General features: G+C 40.8%; 1 protein-coding gene across 41 annotated transcripts in view; it reads right to left on the bottom strand.

The window, feature by feature from the left end:
* CLASP1 (cytoplasmic linker associated protein 1) overlaps window positions 1-21,023 on the bottom strand; it is a 170,528-nt gene that overhangs the window by 75,172 nt on the left and 74,333 nt on the right. For 21 of the 41 annotated variants that reach the window (XM_065840583.2, XM_071810828.1, XM_071810840.1 and 18 more), the window contains 12 exons: window positions 15,244-15,396; window positions 14,242-14,315; window positions 13,370-13,462; window positions 11,904-12,049; window positions 11,020-11,155; window positions 10,243-10,313; window positions 9,228-9,287; window positions 8,482-8,559; window positions 6,548-6,715; window positions 5,773-5,822; window positions 4,430-4,600; window positions 2,740-2,763 (listed from right to left, as the gene is read on the bottom strand). In XM_065840583.2, coding sequence (XP_065696655.1) covers window positions 2,740-2,763; window positions 4,430-4,600; window positions 5,773-5,822; window positions 6,548-6,715; window positions 8,482-8,559; window positions 9,228-9,287; window positions 10,243-10,313; window positions 11,020-11,155; window positions 11,904-12,049; window positions 13,370-13,462; window positions 14,242-14,315; window positions 15,244-15,396 — 1,224 coding nt within the window. Of the gene's footprint in view, window positions 1-2,739; window positions 2,764-4,429; window positions 4,601-5,772; window positions 5,823-6,547; window positions 6,716-8,481; window positions 8,560-9,227; window positions 9,288-10,242; window positions 10,314-11,019; window positions 11,156-11,903; window positions 12,050-13,369; window positions 13,463-14,241; window positions 14,316-15,243; window positions 15,397-18,792; window positions 18,932-21,023 lie in introns of those variants that run through there. The other 20 variants (XM_071810830.1, XM_071810833.1, XM_071810858.1 and 17 more) reach the window with 8 other exon arrangements.

Below are 21,023 nucleotides of genomic sequence, written 5' to 3'. Positions count from 1 at the left end.
GGCTTTACACTACACCTTTGAAAAAAAGAGATAAAAGTTCTCTGAACCATCAATCTGTACTGATAGTCAGCATTATGCACCTTTTTTAAAAAATTCCTTGAAAATCCATCTCACGGTAAAACAAACTTTTCTGAAGTTTTTCTTTTAATCAGGGTATGACAAACATGGATTTAGGACACAACTGCTATTTATGTAGCACCAGGTGTCAAGTCCTGATCAAGGCTATAAAGGTTTAGATCTTACAGGCTTCCTGCCTGCAAAACTCTTAAGATACCCACATACAAAGGGTCTGGGCAATCAAGACATGATGGTGCACCGCATGAAGACACAGCCTTGCAGCACAGAGACAGGAGAAGACCTGTGCAGATTTCCATGGTACACAGACTCAGGCTACCATTCCATAAGGAAGTAAATTTTATCAGCATTTGTCAGTTGGGATGATACTACTAAAAACCAAGGGCCTGATATTCAGCTCTTAACTTGTATTCTTGCCACTGACATAACCCACTCTGCCTTGCTCCTGTTTTGAGATGTCTGGCTCAAAAACAAAACACTGAGGAGAACTGAGGGCAAAGCAGATGTGAACTGCCAAGTCCACACAATGCTGGCTCTCGGCTGAAGGGAAGGTGCAGAACTCTTGCATTGTAGCTACAGAAAGCCATGATGGGAACCAGACTGCAGATTTAGTGTCAAGCTGAACCACAGAAGAAAACACAGGGATTTGTTCTTAAATTACTTTTTGGTGACTTGGAGGAAAAAAACCAAAACAAAACAACAGGATCATGGGTGTGGATGGAATTTCTTATGTTCAAAGAGTGTCCAGAGCACGGGGATGTTTTTCTCTTGCCTTGCCACCACCTCCTAATTTTTATATTTATGTCAAAAATACAAACTTTTGCCTTCCCTGTAATACCTGGTAAACTCTGCAAGATAAGACAGTTGGTAGAATACCTTTCTCAGCTTTTATCTGCAGGATGCACCAAACCCTGAACAAAGACTGGTTTTCCTTTAACTGTCTCAACGAAGGAGAATAAAGACGAAGAGTTTCAAACAGTGATTAACCTCATCCTTCAAGTGTGCCACATTGTTACAGTCCTCCCTGATCCTCTCTTCCCTAAAAAAAGAGAATCCTACATTAAAAGGAAGAGATGAGATTTGGTATTAACATGAGATTGGTGACAAACTCCATTTCTCAAAGCTCATCCCACAATCTTTCCCCCAGGTAACTTCCTGGTTTCTACTGCAGATTTTTACCACATCAGATCTGTTTCCAATGTAGCTGTATTAAAAAAAAATCCACACCACTAAGCAAATAAACCCCACTCTCATGCATGAGGACAACAAACCACTTAATAAAGTAAAAATAAAGGTATTCCAGAGGACAGCTGTTGGAACGGGCCTTCACAAATATCATTACAGCCTGGGAAAGGACTCAGACCTGCACAGGGTATTTCATAAATTAACTTTAAACTTCTAATGTCTAGGCCAAAAATAGAAACATTGGACAACTTGGGGGAAAGGAAGAAGAGAAAAAGAAGGGTCAGTGATGAACAAAAAGAAGCTCAGGATTATAACAATATGGAGTTTTCATCTAATTAATCTGATTTAGAAATACAGGTGTTTAGGTCAACTTCATATTCCTTATCACTGACAGATCACAAAGCACAAACACTTGCTCATGATGCAGAGCCTGTTCAGCTCTCAACACTAAGATTAAGTACCAGTTCCAAAAATGGTAGAGACCTTCCCCTCAAAATAATGAATCAATGCATCAGTAATAGCAAGGAAAAAAAACCACACACGTCACAATGGCACAGTGGCACTTCCAAGAACACCACATCCAAATACAAGCAGCCATCAAGAATATGAGCACAGTCCCACCAGACAGTAATAGATCCCTTGAAAAGAGACTTGCATCAGGAACAAAAATGGGTTTGTTGGGGGATGTGGTGTCTTTATGCGTAGAAGGCATTCTTGTTTTCCACTCCTGTCTACCTCAGAAAAAGTGATTTCCCAGTGATGTTGTTTTGCTTGAGAAAAATAAAGAACAAGCTTTGGCAGCAAGCCAGGAAACCAGACTGGAGCCCTCCCAAACTAGGAGGCTCAGTGTTTCTGAAAGGAAGCCTTTCCTCCAGCTGCCTTAGATGTAGCCATCTCGCTCAGACAGTTAACAACAAAAAGAGAGCGCTCAGGTTTAAAAAGGTTGACTAAATATTCCTTCCCTAGAGATCATTGTTTACTGTCCTCATTTTTCTGCCATGTGATCATCTCATTCAATTCTCTCGCTGCCCAGTCTCTTCCAAAAAGCATTTGGCAGCTGCGACCTGAGCTTTGGATGGAAAAACACAGCAAACCTTTATACATCATAGGGCAAGAAAACACGAGCCCTGTGTTGGTTTCCTTGGGTTTGTTTTTCAGGTTTTTGTTGTTTTGGGTTGGTTTTAATTTTTTTTTCTGGTGTGCAGGTCACCTTCAACCAAAAGCAGTGCTTTTAACAGGGAGACCCACACACACCTTTGTCATCAGAAGTCATAAAAAAAAGTAGGGCCCATTAGTGGGAAGGAGCTTGAAGAGAAAGTGAAGTATACCCCATGGCATCAAAATGAGCAGGACAACCATGCAACACTTCATGCAGGTCACCAGTGAACATGGATGAGAACCAGATAACACTTTGAGAACAGAGACCAGGTAGGGTGGTACATTGTGGACACACCTCAGTTACACAGAAAGACTGCTTACCCTCAGTTTTACTGGTAGTACCATCTTTAGGCAAATTAAAAAAAAATAAGGAAAGTGTTAATAGGGAAAATCAGTAACATCAACAGAAGTGGGCACTATATATTAGCCACAGAAATAAGCAAAAAGAATTACACAATTAAAGAAATCAAAAAAGTTTGACCGAGCAGCAAATCAAAGCTTGATGTATCTGAAGAATATGCAGGTTTTCTCTCCTGCAACAACCAACCTTTGCCAAGCTCCGTTTCTTTGTTTGCCTCACCATTTCTCTCATAGGAACATGCAGTTGACAAATGTCCCTACTAGCTCAAAAGGAAGCAGGCTCCTTCAGAAGCCCAGTTCTTAGTGCATTTGTTGCTCTTCTTCTAGTGTCTTTTAGGACAAGACTAACACCATGTTCAGACTCCCAGCTTCAAGGACAAAGCCAACTTGAGAAGACACTTCTCGCCCTCTTCTGTTCTTCCTCATGACATAGGTTTGAAAGCAGTTTTGCCACTGAAGCCCATGCACAGCGCAACTGAAAAATTGCTGCATCTGTAAGCTCGAAAGCACGCAATCAACTTCATATTCTGTATTATGTTTTCACTGCAATGTATCTAAATCTTGAACCAAGTATGAACAATTTAGATCAGAATAAGAATTCAACTTCTGAACCAAATACAACCAACACATTTAAGCCAAGATATTTCAGATATGAAAGAAATTTGTCTACAAAAGGAATCTATAGAAACCATTCCTATATAATTCACCAAGAATATTCTAATCAGACTGAAGACCAAATGCCCTACACTAAGGAGAAGCAACTTTTCAACTGACTCAGTGAAGACAATTTACACAGCTTAAGATCACTGAAGACAATCTACACAGTTTCAATCAAGATCACTATTTCTGATTTTTCTCCCTCTTATAAAGGTAAATCGATGAAAAGTCTGAAATGAGATTAGCATAAAGCCAGCAGAATGAGAAACTAGCTCAGATGATTGGCTCGCCTCAAAACCAAGTCGAAGTTCAGCAAATACGGTATCACCACCTTGCATTTCCTCCTCCATGCCTCCTTCAATGGCATCTCCAGGAGAAAAAGATCAAATGCAAACTTTGTTGTAAGAAATCCTGCGGCACTTGAGAGTGATATACGATGCTTTGAGAGAATAGTGTGACATGTGGCTATAATCAAAAGAGAGTCAGCATAAGGAACAGATACTTATATCCTGTGTGGTGAAACAGGAAGGCTGACTTCTTCTACATCATCTTCTTTTGTAAAACAGAAAGTCATCAAGCTCAACTAAGATGTACCATTCAAAGCATAAAACAATTAAGGTAAAACAAGTTTCAGGAAAGGAGGGAAGGAAGAGAAGTAACAGGGACAAGGGGACATGTCAAAAAGAACCGAGCAGTAAGTATTTTCTTCAACAACGTCCCAGAATCAGAATAAGATCTGCTTTTCCTCAGAAAGAAGAACTAGACACAGACTATTATACAATTCAAAAACTAAGAAGTTACTTCAAGTCATTTCTGTTACAAATTTTTCCCTTAACCCCAAAGGGCAAGAGATCACACGCTGATCCTGGAGAGCTGGTAACTTTCTCAGAGATAAGTTCTTCTAGTTGGAGTTTAATAGTCAAATAAAAAGTACAGGGCACCTTCTGGTAGTCAGGAAAGCTAACTGCAAGAGTAGAAGAACATGTAGATTTACCTAGTGATGCGTATGAGCCTGGGGGCAAGGCTGCAGCAGAACTGAAGGGGGCAGGTGCTCCAGAAGACGTCACTTTTGACTTGGCACTAGCTGCTGCATTCACATCAACGTCACTGCGGGATCGCTGCAGAGATCCTGGTGTTGACACAGATTTTGTACTTACTGTAGATGCTGCAGATGGGAGTGGGAGATCCAGAATAAAGAAGATTAATTTTTTTGAGCTGTGTGCTTCAAAGAGCCTGACAAGCAGTTTAAAGTACTATTTTTAACATTCCCTGCTGGAATTGAAATACCTCAACTAAGAATGCTTTATCAGGGCAATGTGGGCTTCCCCACGTTGCCTGCAAAGATATTTCAATGGTGACCTGATGCAACCTCTAAAAGCTTTATCAGACACTATCCTAAAAGTTGAGATCAACAAGGCTGCCAGGCCAGTAATAATGGAATTTCTAACAGAAACTAAATGGGAAAGTTCAACCATGGTACCCATCACCAGCTGGTGAGTTGCTGGTAAGAGAGACCTGCAGGTCCTTCAGTCCAGGTTCTACTAACTTCCCAGCACCTTGTCTTCTCATGAGGACTGCTGTTCCCATCACTTGTTGATGCTGACCCTCTTAAGCATGAAGCTTGTCTATTCAGCTGCAAGCAAACATGTATTTGTGTGCACAATCAAGCAGGTTACACAACAATACTCCTTGAATCAAAGGTCTCAGTAGGCTGTACTGTATAAACAAACCAGCCAGAACCACATCTGGGTCAGGTGTAGAAAGCAGCTTATCTTCTACTAAAGTTTTCTCTATTATATTCTGCATTAAAATTTATTATTTAGATTATTGTATGCATTTACTTAGGACAGGAAAGCTGCACCTAAATATTCCATCTGACAGTAAAAACAAATTAGCAACGAGATGGAACACTGCAGGACTTGTGTGCTGATGATGCCTCCAGTCAATGCTGAGATCACAGAATAAATGACAGAAGATTGTATAGCTGAATGCACCATGAGACTATGTAGCTGTACATCTTTGCATAAGCAGTAGTTTGTTCCAGCTATTGCAAAGCTAAACATACTTTTGCTACAACTGTCAAGGATTTTTAGCCTTCCTTTCAGGTCAAGCAATATGTATTAACTTTCAAAAGCATTATTACATCAGCAGTTGAGGCACAGAATGTGTGTACAACCTAAAAGTAATTAAAAATTTTACACAACAAGTTGTCATTTTAAGGAGCAGTAAAGAGTGATCAAAATTGTTCTTTGCATATTAGAATGAGAATTTCAGACACTATAATTCATCACACTTCCTCAGCAACACCTGAGTGCATTTTTCTGCACCTCTTCTCACCTCTAGATGTAGTACTTCCAGTAGGACTTCTTTTGGCAGACAATGGACGGCTAGAAGTTAATATAAATATTTATTAAAACAAAACTGGTATTTCATAGTCATCAGTAACAGTGCTACTCTGTTCCTTGGGTACAAAACTGAGTTCACAGGAAGTTATTTATAGACACATAGACTAACAAAGCTAACTGTTTAAGACTAAATCAACACCACCATGAAATTATTTGAGCAAGATATTTTTAAGAACACTTTTTGTAGATTTAAAAAGTTACATCAGTAAGTTGTGGATATTTTCCATATAGGTCTAACACTTCAGTTGCAGGCATTTGGAGTCTACGTTGACCATACCTCTAAGAAAAGTTAAAATACATACATTCAACAGAAGAGTTACATATTGACTTTGCAGTAACAACTCAGATTCCGTTTTCTCTTATATGAAAAGAGACAGACTTACACCTCTAGGACTAATGCTAAACAAAATTTCAATCCAAGCACTGTTTTAAGCATACCTGGAAAGAATGACTATCAATTTCTGCTGAGCTCTAAAAGTTTTCTTAGAAAATTACTTATGAAGTCAAGATAATGATTTTTTTAAGGCAGTAATGGGTTATTCTAGCTTTTTATTTTATTACAGTTTTAGATTAAAAAAATATTTTGAAGTAACCAAGTGCTGAGGCCAAGCTATGACCAGATGAGACAAAGCAACGTGACGGGCTGCACCTATTCAATGGAGCTGTCTGCAGTTGCTTACATCAAGTAGTGACATCAAAGGACTTACTTGAGACTCTCCTGGGAGCTGGAGGAGGAACGATCCGACTGTGGCAAGGACACGATGCTGTCAGAGTTCTTCAAATGTGACTGCAGGGCCTTCTGGTAGGAAGACTCCAAGGTGTGGTACAAATGTTCCGCCTCCCGGCTGAAGTGACTGTGGAAACCCCAATAACACCTGGAAGGAAGGTACAACACTGTGAACATCCCCTTCTCATGTTTTAGAGGGCAGAGACCTTTTCACTGCTGGCATCAGTAGGCTCATCAGCCCAGTCACTTCAACCATCTAGTACCCCTATGGCACACTCGAGACACAATCACTTTCTTCAGCCAGTTGTATTGCTTAAACAGCCACACAGAAGAGAAATGAATTAAAATAAGTAGAGAGGAACATACCACTTGGTGTGTTGTGAAAACAAGTAGTCAAAAAAGCTTTATTACAGAAGAAACCTGCATCCCTCTGGCTGTCTACCATGCACAGGAGATGACAGATCCACAGACTGATACTAGTTTGGGACTGAGTGTTCAAAATCTACCTAAATAAACCCAAAGGCAGAACACACATGCATGGGCCTGATTCAGCAAAGCACCAGCTGGTGGTGTTCTCTTCCTCAACAAACAGCACTTCTACAATGCTACAGCGACAAATATTCTGTACTGAGTTGTGGCTATTGACTGTCTTTTGGGGAAGAAATAACAAGGAAAAGCAAAAAGATGCTTCTATGGATTTTCATGCCGACAATAAAAGAACTTTTTAAGACGAGAGAAGAATGCCTCCCTGGTCCAAGTCTCCTGGCTGATGGTTAAACACCCTTCACTCTCATCACAAAGGAGACGACTCTTGGCACTTTTCAGGGGGGAACTAACGGGCAGCTTAAGAATAAAATCATTAGCTCAAATGAATCAAGAATTGTGTGTGACAGCCAGCCTTCAGAGCCTCGGAAGAAGTCACATGCGTTCTCACATCACTAGAAAGAAGAAAATTTCCATCTTATAATCAGCCATGCTGTTAATTAACAAGTATGGGAAGAGAGAGTTAAGCATGCTCTCTGAAGTCTCACACCATTCTCCTTGCTGTCTCTTCAGCTTAACTAGACACCTGCTGTGAAGCCTCAGTGCCTACTGTATTTTTCAGTGATGGACACGCTCCCTTTCAAAAGGATTTAAACAGTGACTGTGGAACACCTTATAACATAGCATTTAGATTAATAAAACATATCGTTCATTTATTCCATGTTTTACAGCATTCCCTTTCTGAAGAAATATGTTCCTGTACTGTTCAGAAGAGCATGATCCTAGCACATCAGCATACTACCGTAAGTACACACATATTAATGGAAACGCAAGAGATCTTCAACAGAAGAAAATTAATTACCAGTATTAAAGTTTCCTATAGATACACATAAAGGTATTATTTCAATGTCAAAAATATTTCCTTAATTTAAAATACCGTTTAACACTGTACTAGCACAAGGGCTTCTGTTTCAAGAGCAGTAAATAACTTAGTCTTGCATACAGGCCAAAAAGAAAGGAAAAATATATTAGAAATAACAGCACTTTTATACTAAACAGAAGCAGCTGCAGCTAACTGCAAGCAAGTCAAACATCCAAAAATAAAAAAAAAAGGCAAGGTTCTAGTTCTCAACTTTAGAACAACTCCGGTAAGCATTTTACTGCTCAGACAGATAAAATGACAACAAAATATTACAAGAACAAAGTGAAATAAGCACCATTAGAAGATGCGATACACACACAACTCAGCCCTATGCAATCACCTTGTATGACATCTGCTAGATACGCGTTCCCACTGAAGCCAAGGGAAATTTGGCATTAACTGCCAGGAGAACAGAACTTGCCTGGGCCTGAGTCTCCAGCATGCAATACCATTGACTCACAGTACAAAAAGGGGAGAAGGAAAAGACACCAACAACAGCTTCCACTTACTTTCTTGCCTCTATCCTGGCTTCAGAGTCTGCGTCATGAATTCCCTTCTTTATCGTTTCAGCTAACACTGATATGTGCCTGAAATAAGAAGTAATATATTATCCAGCAGTGCAGAAAGACACACCATACTTATAAACAGATTACTAATTTGATTTTGCCTCTGTCTCCAAGAACAAAGAGTTCATCACATCCATTTCCATGCAAGATCCTTTGGAGCCTTTATTTACTCTTACAAGTCAGTTGTATTTCAGCCACCCTTCTGACTAGGCAAAGGCAAGCAACATTCTTCACGGTCAGTCTTCAGTTAGCTACTAGAACTGCGTGGGTAGTCTAGGGCTAAGGAAATTTTGTGCCAGTCTCTTCCCCCACAATTACTTCCCCTGTTCCTTAGTCTGAAGTGCTGTAGAAGCCTCAGAAGCTCCTGACAGACATCTAGGAGCTTTTACCTCATCACCTCACTTCAGGGTGCAAAAGGGGCAGGGCGGGGGAAGAGAAAACACTGCTGAGTTTACCAAGTTCAGGGATTCGCTCAGCCAGGTTTTCCAGAGCTGGAACAGAAAACAGACTCACCAAACTCTACAGCAATGAATGTTGTACATGCACATATATAAATGCCTTTTTTGTGGCAAAAATCTCTCTACTAGAGCTACTTGAGATAGTCTGACCTCTTAGATTATCCTTTCTTCAGAATCAACCTCCCTAGACATAAGTAGGAGAGAATTAACCCACTTGTTTTCAGAGCTTACCTTTCAAGAGAATGCGTTTGCCACTCCTGCAACAGCAAGTCTAAAAATTCATAACAGCGCCTGAGAGAAGAGAGAAGAAGTGCCGAGTTCTCTGCATTAATAGAGGCACACTGACTTTGCCATACTTGGCTCTAAATAGCAGCTTTTTTGGACATTAGAATTCAGCAACGACCCCCACAAAAGTATCAACATCTCTACAAACACCATCAATAAACAGCCTGAGGTAGCAGCTGGAGGCATCACTCTACAGAGAAGTCTGAGGAGAAGGCTTGACACCAAACAACCCAGAAAGTCCCTCTTTTCATTACGCAAGATACAGACCCAGAAGATCCACACTAATGCTACGTTGTACCTGGTAGCTCAGGCTTCACATACAAACTTCATTTTAGCTTCATGCAGAGACAGACCTTTTCATCTTTGATCTCCCTTCCTCATGTCAAGAAACTAAGGCACAAGTACCCTGCTATTTCTTTAAGGTTTGTCACCAAATTCAAGAGACACAAAGCCCTTCTTTTTGTTTAACTAGAAGAGAACCAGCTAATCCACATGGACCAGGTGACCCTCCCAGTGCGTTGGCGGACTGAAACACACTTAGAATTAAGTGTGGAGAGAACCATTAGCACATCCAGGCCAGCTTTCAGATGACACTGTCACTGAACACAACTGCTGACTGGCTCAAAAACAAATGTGTCACTATAACAGCTAGTAAGGGGGAATAGGAACTTGTCTGTAAAGAAGCCAAAATAATATGAGATTATTATAATGACATGTAAGCACAAAGATTAGTTTAAAAACATTTTTCTGGGGAAAACTGCCTTCTCTGCAGGACTGCAGCTTATACAAGATAACTGATTTTGAATTTGACTCCAATTCATGGCAGAGAATGAGATGCATTCTTTACTAAGTGTGTATATCAACTCTTTTCACAAACAAAAACAAGCACATTAACATTATCGAAAAGTACATGTGAACATATTTACTGGTAAAATAGAATAAATCCAAACTAAATGCTCACCTTCTAACCGCAACAGACTTGGAGGTACAATTACTGGTTATGATGGGTATTAATCGAGGGATGTGCGTATGCTAGAAGAAATAGAAACAACAAAACTAGGAAGAAATTTTTACAGCAGAGTCCCATGGAGTGAAAGGCCATCTCTTTCAGCCAGCTCATCCCAGTATGTGGGTACTTATTTTTGTTCAATTCTTAAAAACAGAACTGCTAAATAAAGGAGCACTAAGACATATGGACATGTATTTTTATTATTAAAAATATTTTCTATTTTTTCCATTAAAATACGTTTGTCAGATATTTTATTTTCTTCTATAATGACCACCTCCAGTGAGTCAAGTCACTGCAAGAGGGTCTAAACTGCCAGTGTGACAACCTGAGAGGTATCAGGCCACCTACAGCTTCCCCAAAGAATCATGAGGCAGAAGTCACCTCTGTGACCCAATGGTTTTGGGAAATGTGCGCTGTCTGTGCAGAGTTTTAGAGCGCAGTCAAGAGGATGAGCCTCTCCTGCAAGGCAGGTCTAAAACCCATTCAAAGGAAAACATCTGCTCAGCTCTTAGGGGGATGGAAATATATTACTCTGCACCTGTTTTGGCAGGGCTTGACTATCACCATCTACACAAGGCTGCATGGCATCTGAGACAGCCAGGCTGGGCACAATCAGAAAAGTAGCTTAGGCACTTAATCTAATTTCCATAGCAGTTAACATAAACATTTTCTCAGGAACACCACAGTATTTGGAAATTACAACATTGATCTCTTTTGATGCATACTTACTCGAATGATTAATCTAACTGCTACAACACCAGAAGTGGCCATGACTTTGGCACTGTTCGGAATTAGATTAAAAATTGTTGGCATGATGGCTTCTGCCCCGTGGTCAAACTTGTTTCCCAGAACTGATGACAAATGTCTGAAAAACAGAATGAAGTCATACTGGTAAGTGCACTGAGCATTAAGCGAGTCAGACTTCTATAGAACATCTGACATAAGCACATCTGACATCTCAGTCTTTGCAACTGTCGCCTCCTTTACAACTCCAAAGGACAGAGAACAACATGTTTCAAAAAACAGTTCCTTTTCTTTCATTTCAAACTTATGCTCTATATTCATCTCAACTCTGAGAAACAGTAAGTTCAGCATAAAATGAAGTAACTAGCACAGCTAAAAATTTGTTATCAAACAGGATCATATTGAAAGAATGTATTTTTCTGAACTTGTTTGTATTAGTTTCTTTGAAACTGTCTATTTTGCCTCGATACACAAAAATTTCAAAAAAGCTCTAGCACACTTTTTCTTGAAGCATTTCACAAAAGTTAAACCATCAAAAAAACCCCAAACTAGCTCAATACAAACTGGAATGATACATAAGCATTTTCAGTTTTATTGGTCATTCTGTCCCTCCTCAGTGCATGAATGCACGGCTTGCTTATTCACCCAGCACATCTCAAATCAGCAGCATGTAAAACTCAAAAATACTGCTTAACACAACTACAGTCAGTGACCTACATGGACGTAGCTTCAAACAGCTACAGCAAAATCATGTTCTACCTATAACTACGCAGTACTAACAGCACGAGCTACATCCTAAATGTGTTTTAACCAGTGTCTGTTGTTTTTTTCTGCATTACATTTCAGGTGCATTTAGAAAGTAAACTTACCCCAGCGTGATACAAGCCTCCCGTACTACTTGAGACCGCAGGTCTTTAGCAGATAGTTTAAACGCTCCGTCCAGAAGTCTTAAGTGTTGGAAGAAGTTATCATATTCTGCAGCTCCAGCCAAAAGTAAGGAGCGGATCTTTTTCAACTGTTAGAACCATAAAAGAAAGAAGTGTCTGTTAATGAGCAATAAACACAAGGACAGTTACGTTCAGGGGTCATAGTTGGTTTTCAGAGTCCTCAAAATTCATTGAGGAACTCTGTTCTTGAAGTCTGAGCAATTTCATTGTTTCAGATCTTCTATCCAATTCGTAGGTTAACATACTAAGCAGGATAACAAACACAGTAGATAACTTATCAGAATCCAGAAGTGTATGCATACATCAAATCAAACTGCATTGTTAATAACACAAACATTACTTTTTAAGTCAAAAGATGTCTTGAATGTTCTCTGCCATTCCCCTTTGAAAACACCCCTTCACAACAGCTTCTAAAGCTCAGGTCCTCTCAGAGGTAACTATTGTATTAAAAAGATGACTTGAAAGGCATGGCTCATACTCCAGTCTGAGTGACACTGACATATCTAGAATATGTCCACTGACTTCATTAAAATAATTATCTGCTCTACTAGATGTAGAACCAAACCCCATCAAAATGGGAAGTTTTCTATTAATATCACAGGGAGCACCATTTCATCCTATAGACTTTCCTTCGGACACCGCCACAGGTTCTCATGTGTACCGACGCAACTGACAGTGCCTCGACTTAAACTCATTGTTACTCAGTGGAGAAAACAAAAAAAAACCTGAAGCTGAATCAGCGCAGTTTGCCACTCAGATCTGTACCACAGGATTTGACAGACATGTCAAAGATGCTACACCATGAAGAAAGCCTACATTGTAGACAAGATCATGCACCTATTTATATCATGAAAACACAGCTCGCTTGAGTAAATAAAACACAACCTTGGCATGCATGTAACATCTGATTTTCCACTTCCAAATTTCCCAGTGTCATATTTATTTATCCAAAACCTAAGTGTGTAAATGCTTTCTGAATTGTTCTACACCTCTCCTTTTGCAAAAGTATAAATAAGCTCTCTATAACCAAAGACTTTATGCCTCATCAGGAAGTTTTAAGATATTCTCAATACCACTTTGGGCATCTTCACTTCAGCATCTGCTAGCAAATTTCTAGCTTTACATCTGGATTTGCTGCATGACTTTTAGTTTAACCTGATGCTAAGTAGATTTTTGTGTGTCAAATAGCATTTTCCTTCACAGATGGTTTAAATTTCAGCCTTGTAAGGAAATGTTTCCCCCAAGTTTGAGGGAACATAACAATGTTCACCACTTAAACTATAGTCTAGTCTTCATCTGAGGTTGTCCCAGTACCCTATCCATGGGTTTAAGCTCAGTGCAGCAAAAACTTATATTAATACGAGTTCGTATCTCAGCTCGCTACTTACCGCAGAAACTCTCTGTTCCCAGTCATGCTTATCATCTGAAAGTATTTCTCTTATTTTGTTTATGGATTCCTCAAGATCCCGGCTGGAATAAATCTGCAAATTTAAATACAGAGTAGCACCATAACGTAAGATTTAAAATCCAGAAAATCAGATCACTATCCAACTACATTCTTACATCCTTTGCTCATCAATGCTTAAGTGTCATGTGCCAGCCCTGGACACAGCTGGCTTTCCATAATGCAAAGAATTTACACCCATTTCCTGCAATCAACAATTACTAAATGACAACAAGATCATTAAAAGATCATCTTATTATTTTACTGTATTTTCACAATTTTAAGCAGTGGCTATATTAGTGAAGACCTACAGAATATCCTAAGTGGATACACAGGCTGTCCAGCTGCTCCAGAAATAAAGCTCTGTTTAAGGAGGGGGGATACGTGACACAGCTCAGCTACTCAGCTAAATGTATCAGCAAATGCACACTGTCCAGTTGTCACCCTCACAACAGCAGCGATTCCCGAGACACAAGCCACCTTTTTGCTTTGCGTTCCCAGGTGGTAACGCTGAAAAGCAGAGAGGCTCCTGCTGACTCAGTCAGCACTGTGCACCGGGCAGCACACGTGTCCAGTGCCATGTCTGATCCTGGGATATCTCTGTCACAACCATCACACCCCAATTCCCTCCACTTCCAAGGGTTTCACACAAAGTACTGGCAGATACCACTGTTTAAAATTTGCCTCCTTCCAACTTGCATTTCCCTTAAAGATTTGCCAACTCCACAATAAAGCACAATTTGCCAGTGAATAGGACTAGGTCCTACACTACCCATTTTCTGCTTTTTAGTACTGTGTTTTAACATGTAATTCTACCTGAACCGTTGGGACATCTTCAAATGCCTTAATGAAGTCTTCTTCATCCACAGCACCTGCTCCCTCTTTGGCTGCTGACACACAAATGAAAAAGCCTTTTCAATCTTCTTATAAACAAGAGAATCAATTAAGAAACCACCAGCTATCAAGGCATCTAATCGGGAGAAAGTTCACTACACATGCAGCCTCAGAGTGCTGCAGATGCAAGGAAAGCGGAGACAGAAATTCAATGCCAGGCACAGACCAGCATTCACAGCATCCTTCAACTCCTAGACACAGAGGGCACATTAGGGAAGTCATTACAGTTGTCACTCAACAGCTAGGGGACACAGACAAAAGATGAAAGTGAATATTTACTTTAATTATACAGGAGATTTTATTTTAAAGGATTTAATCCTATCTAGAATAGATGAAGGTGCAGATTTGACAGATGCGCTAACAGACAAATGATAGGGAAGGTAAATAGGCTCTGGAATACTAATCAGATTAGAGATCTCATATAGGGAACTTTCTCCATTTCTATAGTCACACATAGAACTACGATTCCAAATTACTGCTCAGTTTTCTTTCTGCACATTCATTGCCAGAAATGCCTAAAGGTCTCAGAAAAAGGTTGTTGTATCAGTTTTAAATTGCACAGGCTGAAGCTTAGCATGGAGCTGTAAGCAGCCTGCCTCAGTTCAACTAGAGTTGCAGCTGTAAAGGCAAACACCTATGGACCGCAACATTGACATGATTTACTTGTACCCCTCGGTGCACAACTGCACAGGTCCAACCTTTCACAGATGCAAAACACATCACAGGGATGTGGGGACTGCTTAGAGATTCATCCTACTGAAATTAGTTTGTGGCATACAGACAACGTACACATAATGATTTCATAGTGGAAAATTTGCTACTGGATCCTGGGGGGCCAGTCTTGAAGTCCTTGCACAATAAGTTCAAACACAAGCACTATAAATACTTTGCACAAAAGTCAATTCATATATGTTATCAGCTTACTTGAGGACTTGGAGCCCAGAGCTGCGGAGCCAAGCCTGCGTGTAGTCCCCATCCCAACTCTGCGCGAGTTTGCAGGGGCCTTTGAAGACGTAGAGGAGCTAGCTGAGGAAGGTCTGTTCCCATCCACGGAGTCTTCATCATCAAAAATTTTATCTGCCAAAAAAAGAGCACACTCAGCTGTAAGCCAAATGAAGCAAACGGATATCCCAGGGAACACACCCATGTGATGACAAACATGCTGCCTGCTCAGGTCTGCTCTGCCAGCTCTCATCTCGGCAGCATCCTCATGCTAAAAATCTGGTTATTCACAAATGACCACCAAACCCAATTCTTTGCTACTGCAGACACTGATTTTATAAATGCTTTCTATGAATGCATACAGGTAAAAAGAACAAACTTCAAATCTAAAGCAGAAAGATACAAGTTCCAGATAATACTTGGGATGTCTACAGACTCTCATGTTGATGCCTCTGAGAGCTGTTTTGCCACAGGCTGGAGCAAAACCAAGGTCCAGGTGTGACAGGGATCAGGCAGCACAAGCTGCCCTGTCACACCCTGCCAGCTGCCCACACCAGATCAAGAACAGACAGGGTAACCTCAGAAAACCACATGGCAACGCCCATGTTTTGATAAACTCTAGACAGTTACAGACCCATCCAGAACTACAAATCCACTCTAACTTTTTAAATGATCACTAGAGATTTTTTACAAGCAAATAGAAATACTGACCTCAAACTTATAAAAACTCTAAATATAAGGTGTATTAAAACTTACTGAACCCTCTGGGTACATCCAAAGGGAACTACAGCCTCTACCTCCAAACATGAACATAAATTAACTTAAAATGAATTAGAGTCACTTGGATTCTCCCTCAAGGTCATTCCAATTCCATAGGAGTGCTTATATTGCAGTTTTACACAGATTAGTTAATCCACTTAAAAAAACAGTCTTCGGTTGAAAGGTGACAGAGTGTTTAGACAGCTGACATAGATGGTGCACATTATTTATTGAGGCCAGAAAAGCCATCTCAGTCCCCATCACTTAAGCTCTTTCACACTAACACTTCATTCAAGATTTGAGACCCGCTTCATGTCCATCCCCCTCCAACAGCCCAGGGTACACATGCACTCTCCACCATCTCAGGAATATCTCCTTTGCAAAATTTCACTTGGCAAAAACTCATGCAGATGCTTTAATCCATCCCTGTTCAGGAAAGCACCCGTGAGTATCTAGTAACAAATACAGGATCCTAGTTAGACACTGAGTGAAATTCAATACAGGTTGAGCTTTCTGAAAGTGAGAAAATAAACTGATAATAGTAAAGACATATTCTAGGGGAGGCAAAAGAACAGAAAGAAAAGCCTGTGTTGTCCTCAGCCCAACAGCCTTAAGGAGTTTTCCCTGCCCAATGTGGTATTCACTTATTAGCGTTGGACAAAGGAGAACTGTCACAAGTCTTCTAAAAACCCCAACGCCACATTTCCAGTATGCACCTGTGCACATGATACCATGCTCCAATCACAGCACAACACTAAAATGGCAGGTAGGCAGCTGCATCCAACAAGTTAAGAAAAGTGACCAAGGACATATCTCCCTATAATTCTGGTGCTCAAGAAGTCTTAGAATACAGGAAAGGGCTAGGAAAAAAAAAAAAAACACAACACAACATCTAAAGGAAAAGCTTAATATAATAACAGGTACTCAGACTGTTGTTCGGGCAGAAGCGAACATGTGAACTTTAACACCAAGGAATTTGAGGTCACACACCTAAGGAAAAGAACATAAGCCACATTTAGGATGTGGGCTCTCTAACACCGTGCCCTAAGGTTGCTGTGCTACCTCCCTGCAGACACTGGTCATGTTCTGACATAGGTAATGAAAAAATATTTGAAAAGAGCTAAGGGAACAGCTATGAGAATGATTAAAGGATTGGAAAATATGTTTTAAATTAAATTAAATGAAAATTCACTGCAGGGACTGCTTAGCCTGGCCAGATTCTTAACAAGTTGCTTCATTATATTCTGTGTTAACACAGCAATTCAAGACTTATTAATGTAGTTTTCCAGTGTGATTTATTAATCCTGTTTCTCACCTAATAGAAAAATGTACAACAAGGCCACTGGCTGGAGGTTAAAAACAAATTAAGTTCTGAGATTCCCTATTCCTCCTCTCCCCAACCCCCCCAATTTTTCGCAATAATCAGAGAACTGGTTCCCTGTGAGGTTAGGAGGTGTCACCCAGACAATTCTACCACAGGCAGTTCTTAAAAAGCAACATTGAGGGGTTTTTTATGAAAGATACAGTCTAGTTCAAACACAAATTATTTAAAAAAACATTGTTTGGTGAGAGTTACACAGAAGGTCGTGGCAGATCAAACAGACTTTAAAAGGTATAATCTCTGAAGCATCTAGAAAGGGGTTTACGTGATACAGAAAGACTTGCACAGACTTTGAATACAAAAACTTGTGAGCAAAATTTGCCCCAGTTGCATTTATTTCAAAAGCTGACATAGATCTTAAGCAAATGACTATTTGTGATATAAATATTACCAGCCAAGAGAAAGTCATATTAAAAAAATAAAAGACACTTTATTGCTTCAAAACCACTTTTATCTGGTAATAAAATTCACCATCAGCTGCATTTCACTCTATCTATATGCAGTCTCAGTTAACTCACTTCCCCTTGCATCTGCATTTTTAAAGCTCCACTGAAAGGAGAAGAGGGTGTGGTTTGCTATTTTGTATAATAAAGAAAAATTCAGGAAAAAAAAAAAGTATTAAAAAGAACACACTCCTATAGTGTTTCAGCAGTTACATCAACTACCATTTCAGTGTAAAACAGGTTTTTCTGAGCCTCAGGTACAAAATGACATTCCAAAAAACTAACCAGCCCACGGTCTGGGGATGTCTGAATTACAATCACATCTTCCTTTTCATTAAGCCTACAAACTAAGTATTACATATTTAGCAAATCAGGATATCCCTTCAATAACCCGAGAGCATTTTCTCCTCTGAGCAGCGCAGAATGACAGCGCCACATTCTGAACTGCACATCAAGTCTTCCAGCAGCACGTGTGCAGGACAGAAAGAGAAACAAAGAACAGAAAGAAACCTGAACATGGGAGTATGGAAAATAAGAGAAAAACAAGCTACTATACATTACCACTTAAAAAGCCTTTTTTTTTCCTCCATTCATTGACTCCTGTTCACAATAATCATTTGAACTAGGTTCATATTTTTTGCAGCCTATCTGCAGATCACAAGGCAGTAAATTCAGCATGGGTGTAACTCTCATGACTCCAACAGAGGTGCACTGAAGCAGAATCAGTGCCACGTTCTAACATTAAATAACCATTGATGGTCTCCCATCCCAAGACCCCCCAGCGCTCATTTCCAAGGGCCATGTAGTACTCTCTGTCGGAGACATGCCCTTATAAAAGAGGCCTTTGTCTGCTCACCACTCTGCTGTCTCGGAGAAACAGAGAACACCATTTGCTTTACATTTCTCAATTCCTCTACGTTATTTAAGAAGAAAACAAAAATTGCTTACAAGTACATATCCTTCTGCAAATAAGCTTCCTCAACATTCCTTCATATTTTCCATAGCGTGCCCAGATGTAACTGCTTCACAGAGCGCCGCGGCTTTCAGTCCAGGACATAATCAATCATTGCCCCTCGCATTCATTAAGCATGCCGTCTTCACACGTGGATTTAAACAGCTACAGTCCTCTCGCTACAACTGCAGCTCTGCGGGATTCTCATCAACACCCATTTCAGCCCAGGAAACTTCAGTTCACTCTAAGAAGGAAATACCCTGCTAGCGAGGGGAACTCAGGACAAGCAATCCGGGCTGAAGACGAGCTGAGTCTGCCTGGCTGGGCTGGCTTACGCTAGGAACCAGCCTGACTTCATCCCCTGGGAAGCGCTAACAGGAGCATCTCAACAGCTGTCATCGTTTGTCCATGACGAATAAATTTAGTCATTATTCATTTTAAAACGTAACCCCTTCAGGTCTGGGCAAGGTGTAAAATGGGGAGAAGAGACTGTGCTTGTTTTTCAGAAGCCACAGTTAGTGAGGGCCAGCATTTCCCCCACCTGAACCACCAGCCTGAGACCTTTCAAAGCAAAGCAGCTGAGTCTCTAATTTCCTTTGCAATGAAAGGAGATGTTTTGTGGCTTTTAAGTATTTTACAATGTCAGACTCAAAACTTTTAGTTATTTGTCTGTAAGCTTTAGAGAAGATAGGTACTCTGTAGTGACAACATACTGGGGGGAAAAGAGGCCCAACTCTACAAGGTACTAAACTTTTTCTGGTTCCGTTATGTCCCACCTCCAAGCATCAGTGCAGCTGAAGTATGCACGATGGATACAACTTGCAAGTATCACCTACATCTCTCTCACGAGAATCGCTCTTTCAAGTGCAGATGAAGATGGGTGGCACCAGAGAAACCCTGCCTCTCCACCCACCACATGGTGTCCTGCACCTGGAGCAGACACACTTCAAGGCATCAAAACTCCACGCTCAACCCCTACCAGGTGGGCGAAGCCCAACTCCCTGAAGATCCCTGTAAAAAAGCCTAGAACATGCACAGGCAACCCCACCGATGACAAAGAACACAGGGTACATTTCTCCCTACTCTTTTTCACCAGACACAACCCCACATGCTTTGGCCAATGTTTTTGAGACAAACACCGCAGAGACAGACTCTCTGTGGGTGTCCCACCAGCCTCCAAGCACGACAGAATCAGATGAGGTTAAATGCCTCCTCCCATTAGCACACACCAAAATCACGCATGGCCTAGCTGTAAGCCTGCCCAGTTCCAACACAGGTTTCTCCAGGAAAACTCATTTATGAACCCACTGAAGATAAAGGGACACATATAAGCTCCTCAGCAGGATTAAGTGTTTAAAAACAAAGGAGTCACAGCTGCGAGCAGAAGTATGCAGGCACAGCACACCGTTCGGGTTTCTTGCTCAGCCATCTCCCACAGATGCCCAGCTGCTCTCTCCTGGCCCCAGCCTCTCCTTCCCCACCCTCCACACCAGGCACACAGTTCTGAGACTCTAGAATGCCACCCGCTTGGGCTCAGGGACCCCAGTCAAACCCCCAGTGCCACCCACCACCCCTGTTCCCCTTGGGTCCAATTCTCTCTCGTCGAATCAGGCACCAGCCCCAGTTCCAGTCCACACTGCTGCAACCTTCCAGTAGAATTCCATGAACCATCCCAACAACCTTCACAACTAGCTTTCAAGGGAATTCCCAAAAACCTAACCTCAGCAGGGCATCCTCCAAGGGCTCACCAGGACCAAGCCAGTCTAAATGACAGAGCCTGCAAGGACACACAGATCACCATTACCTTGGTTTCCCTTTCCTATTTCACATACATTGCCCTTTTTAAACCAGCGTATATATAACTGTGGGTGGGAGTTTGTCGTCTTAATAAATATTTCTACTAAGTCTAGACATTGTGTATATGTATATAATGATCATAATCAATACAAGCAACATGGGTGCCATCAGTCACAGGTAAGGGGATACTTAGTGACCCAACCCAAGAACATCATGCCAGGTTTGTTTCTTATTTTAATAATCCTTTCACCACCCTCGTGGTTTCCACTGTAATCCAAAATGTTTCATTTTTCCCTTTTTAACTATGAAAAATGATGCTCATCTTCTTGGCTGCTGCCTCATTCTGTCTAATTACAAGCTAATTAGACTGCTCGTAATCTAACAGGTCTTCAGCTGCCAAAGGGAAAAAAGATTCCTGAAAGAAATAACA

This window comes from Patagioenas fasciata, chromosome 7 (genome assembly GCF_037038585.1).
Source record: "Patagioenas fasciata isolate bPatFas1 chromosome 7, bPatFas1.hap1, whole genome shotgun sequence".
NCBI lineage: Eukaryota > Metazoa > Chordata > Aves > Columbiformes > Columbidae > Patagioenas > Patagioenas fasciata.
This window is presented reverse-complemented; position numbering and strand designations above follow the sequence as displayed.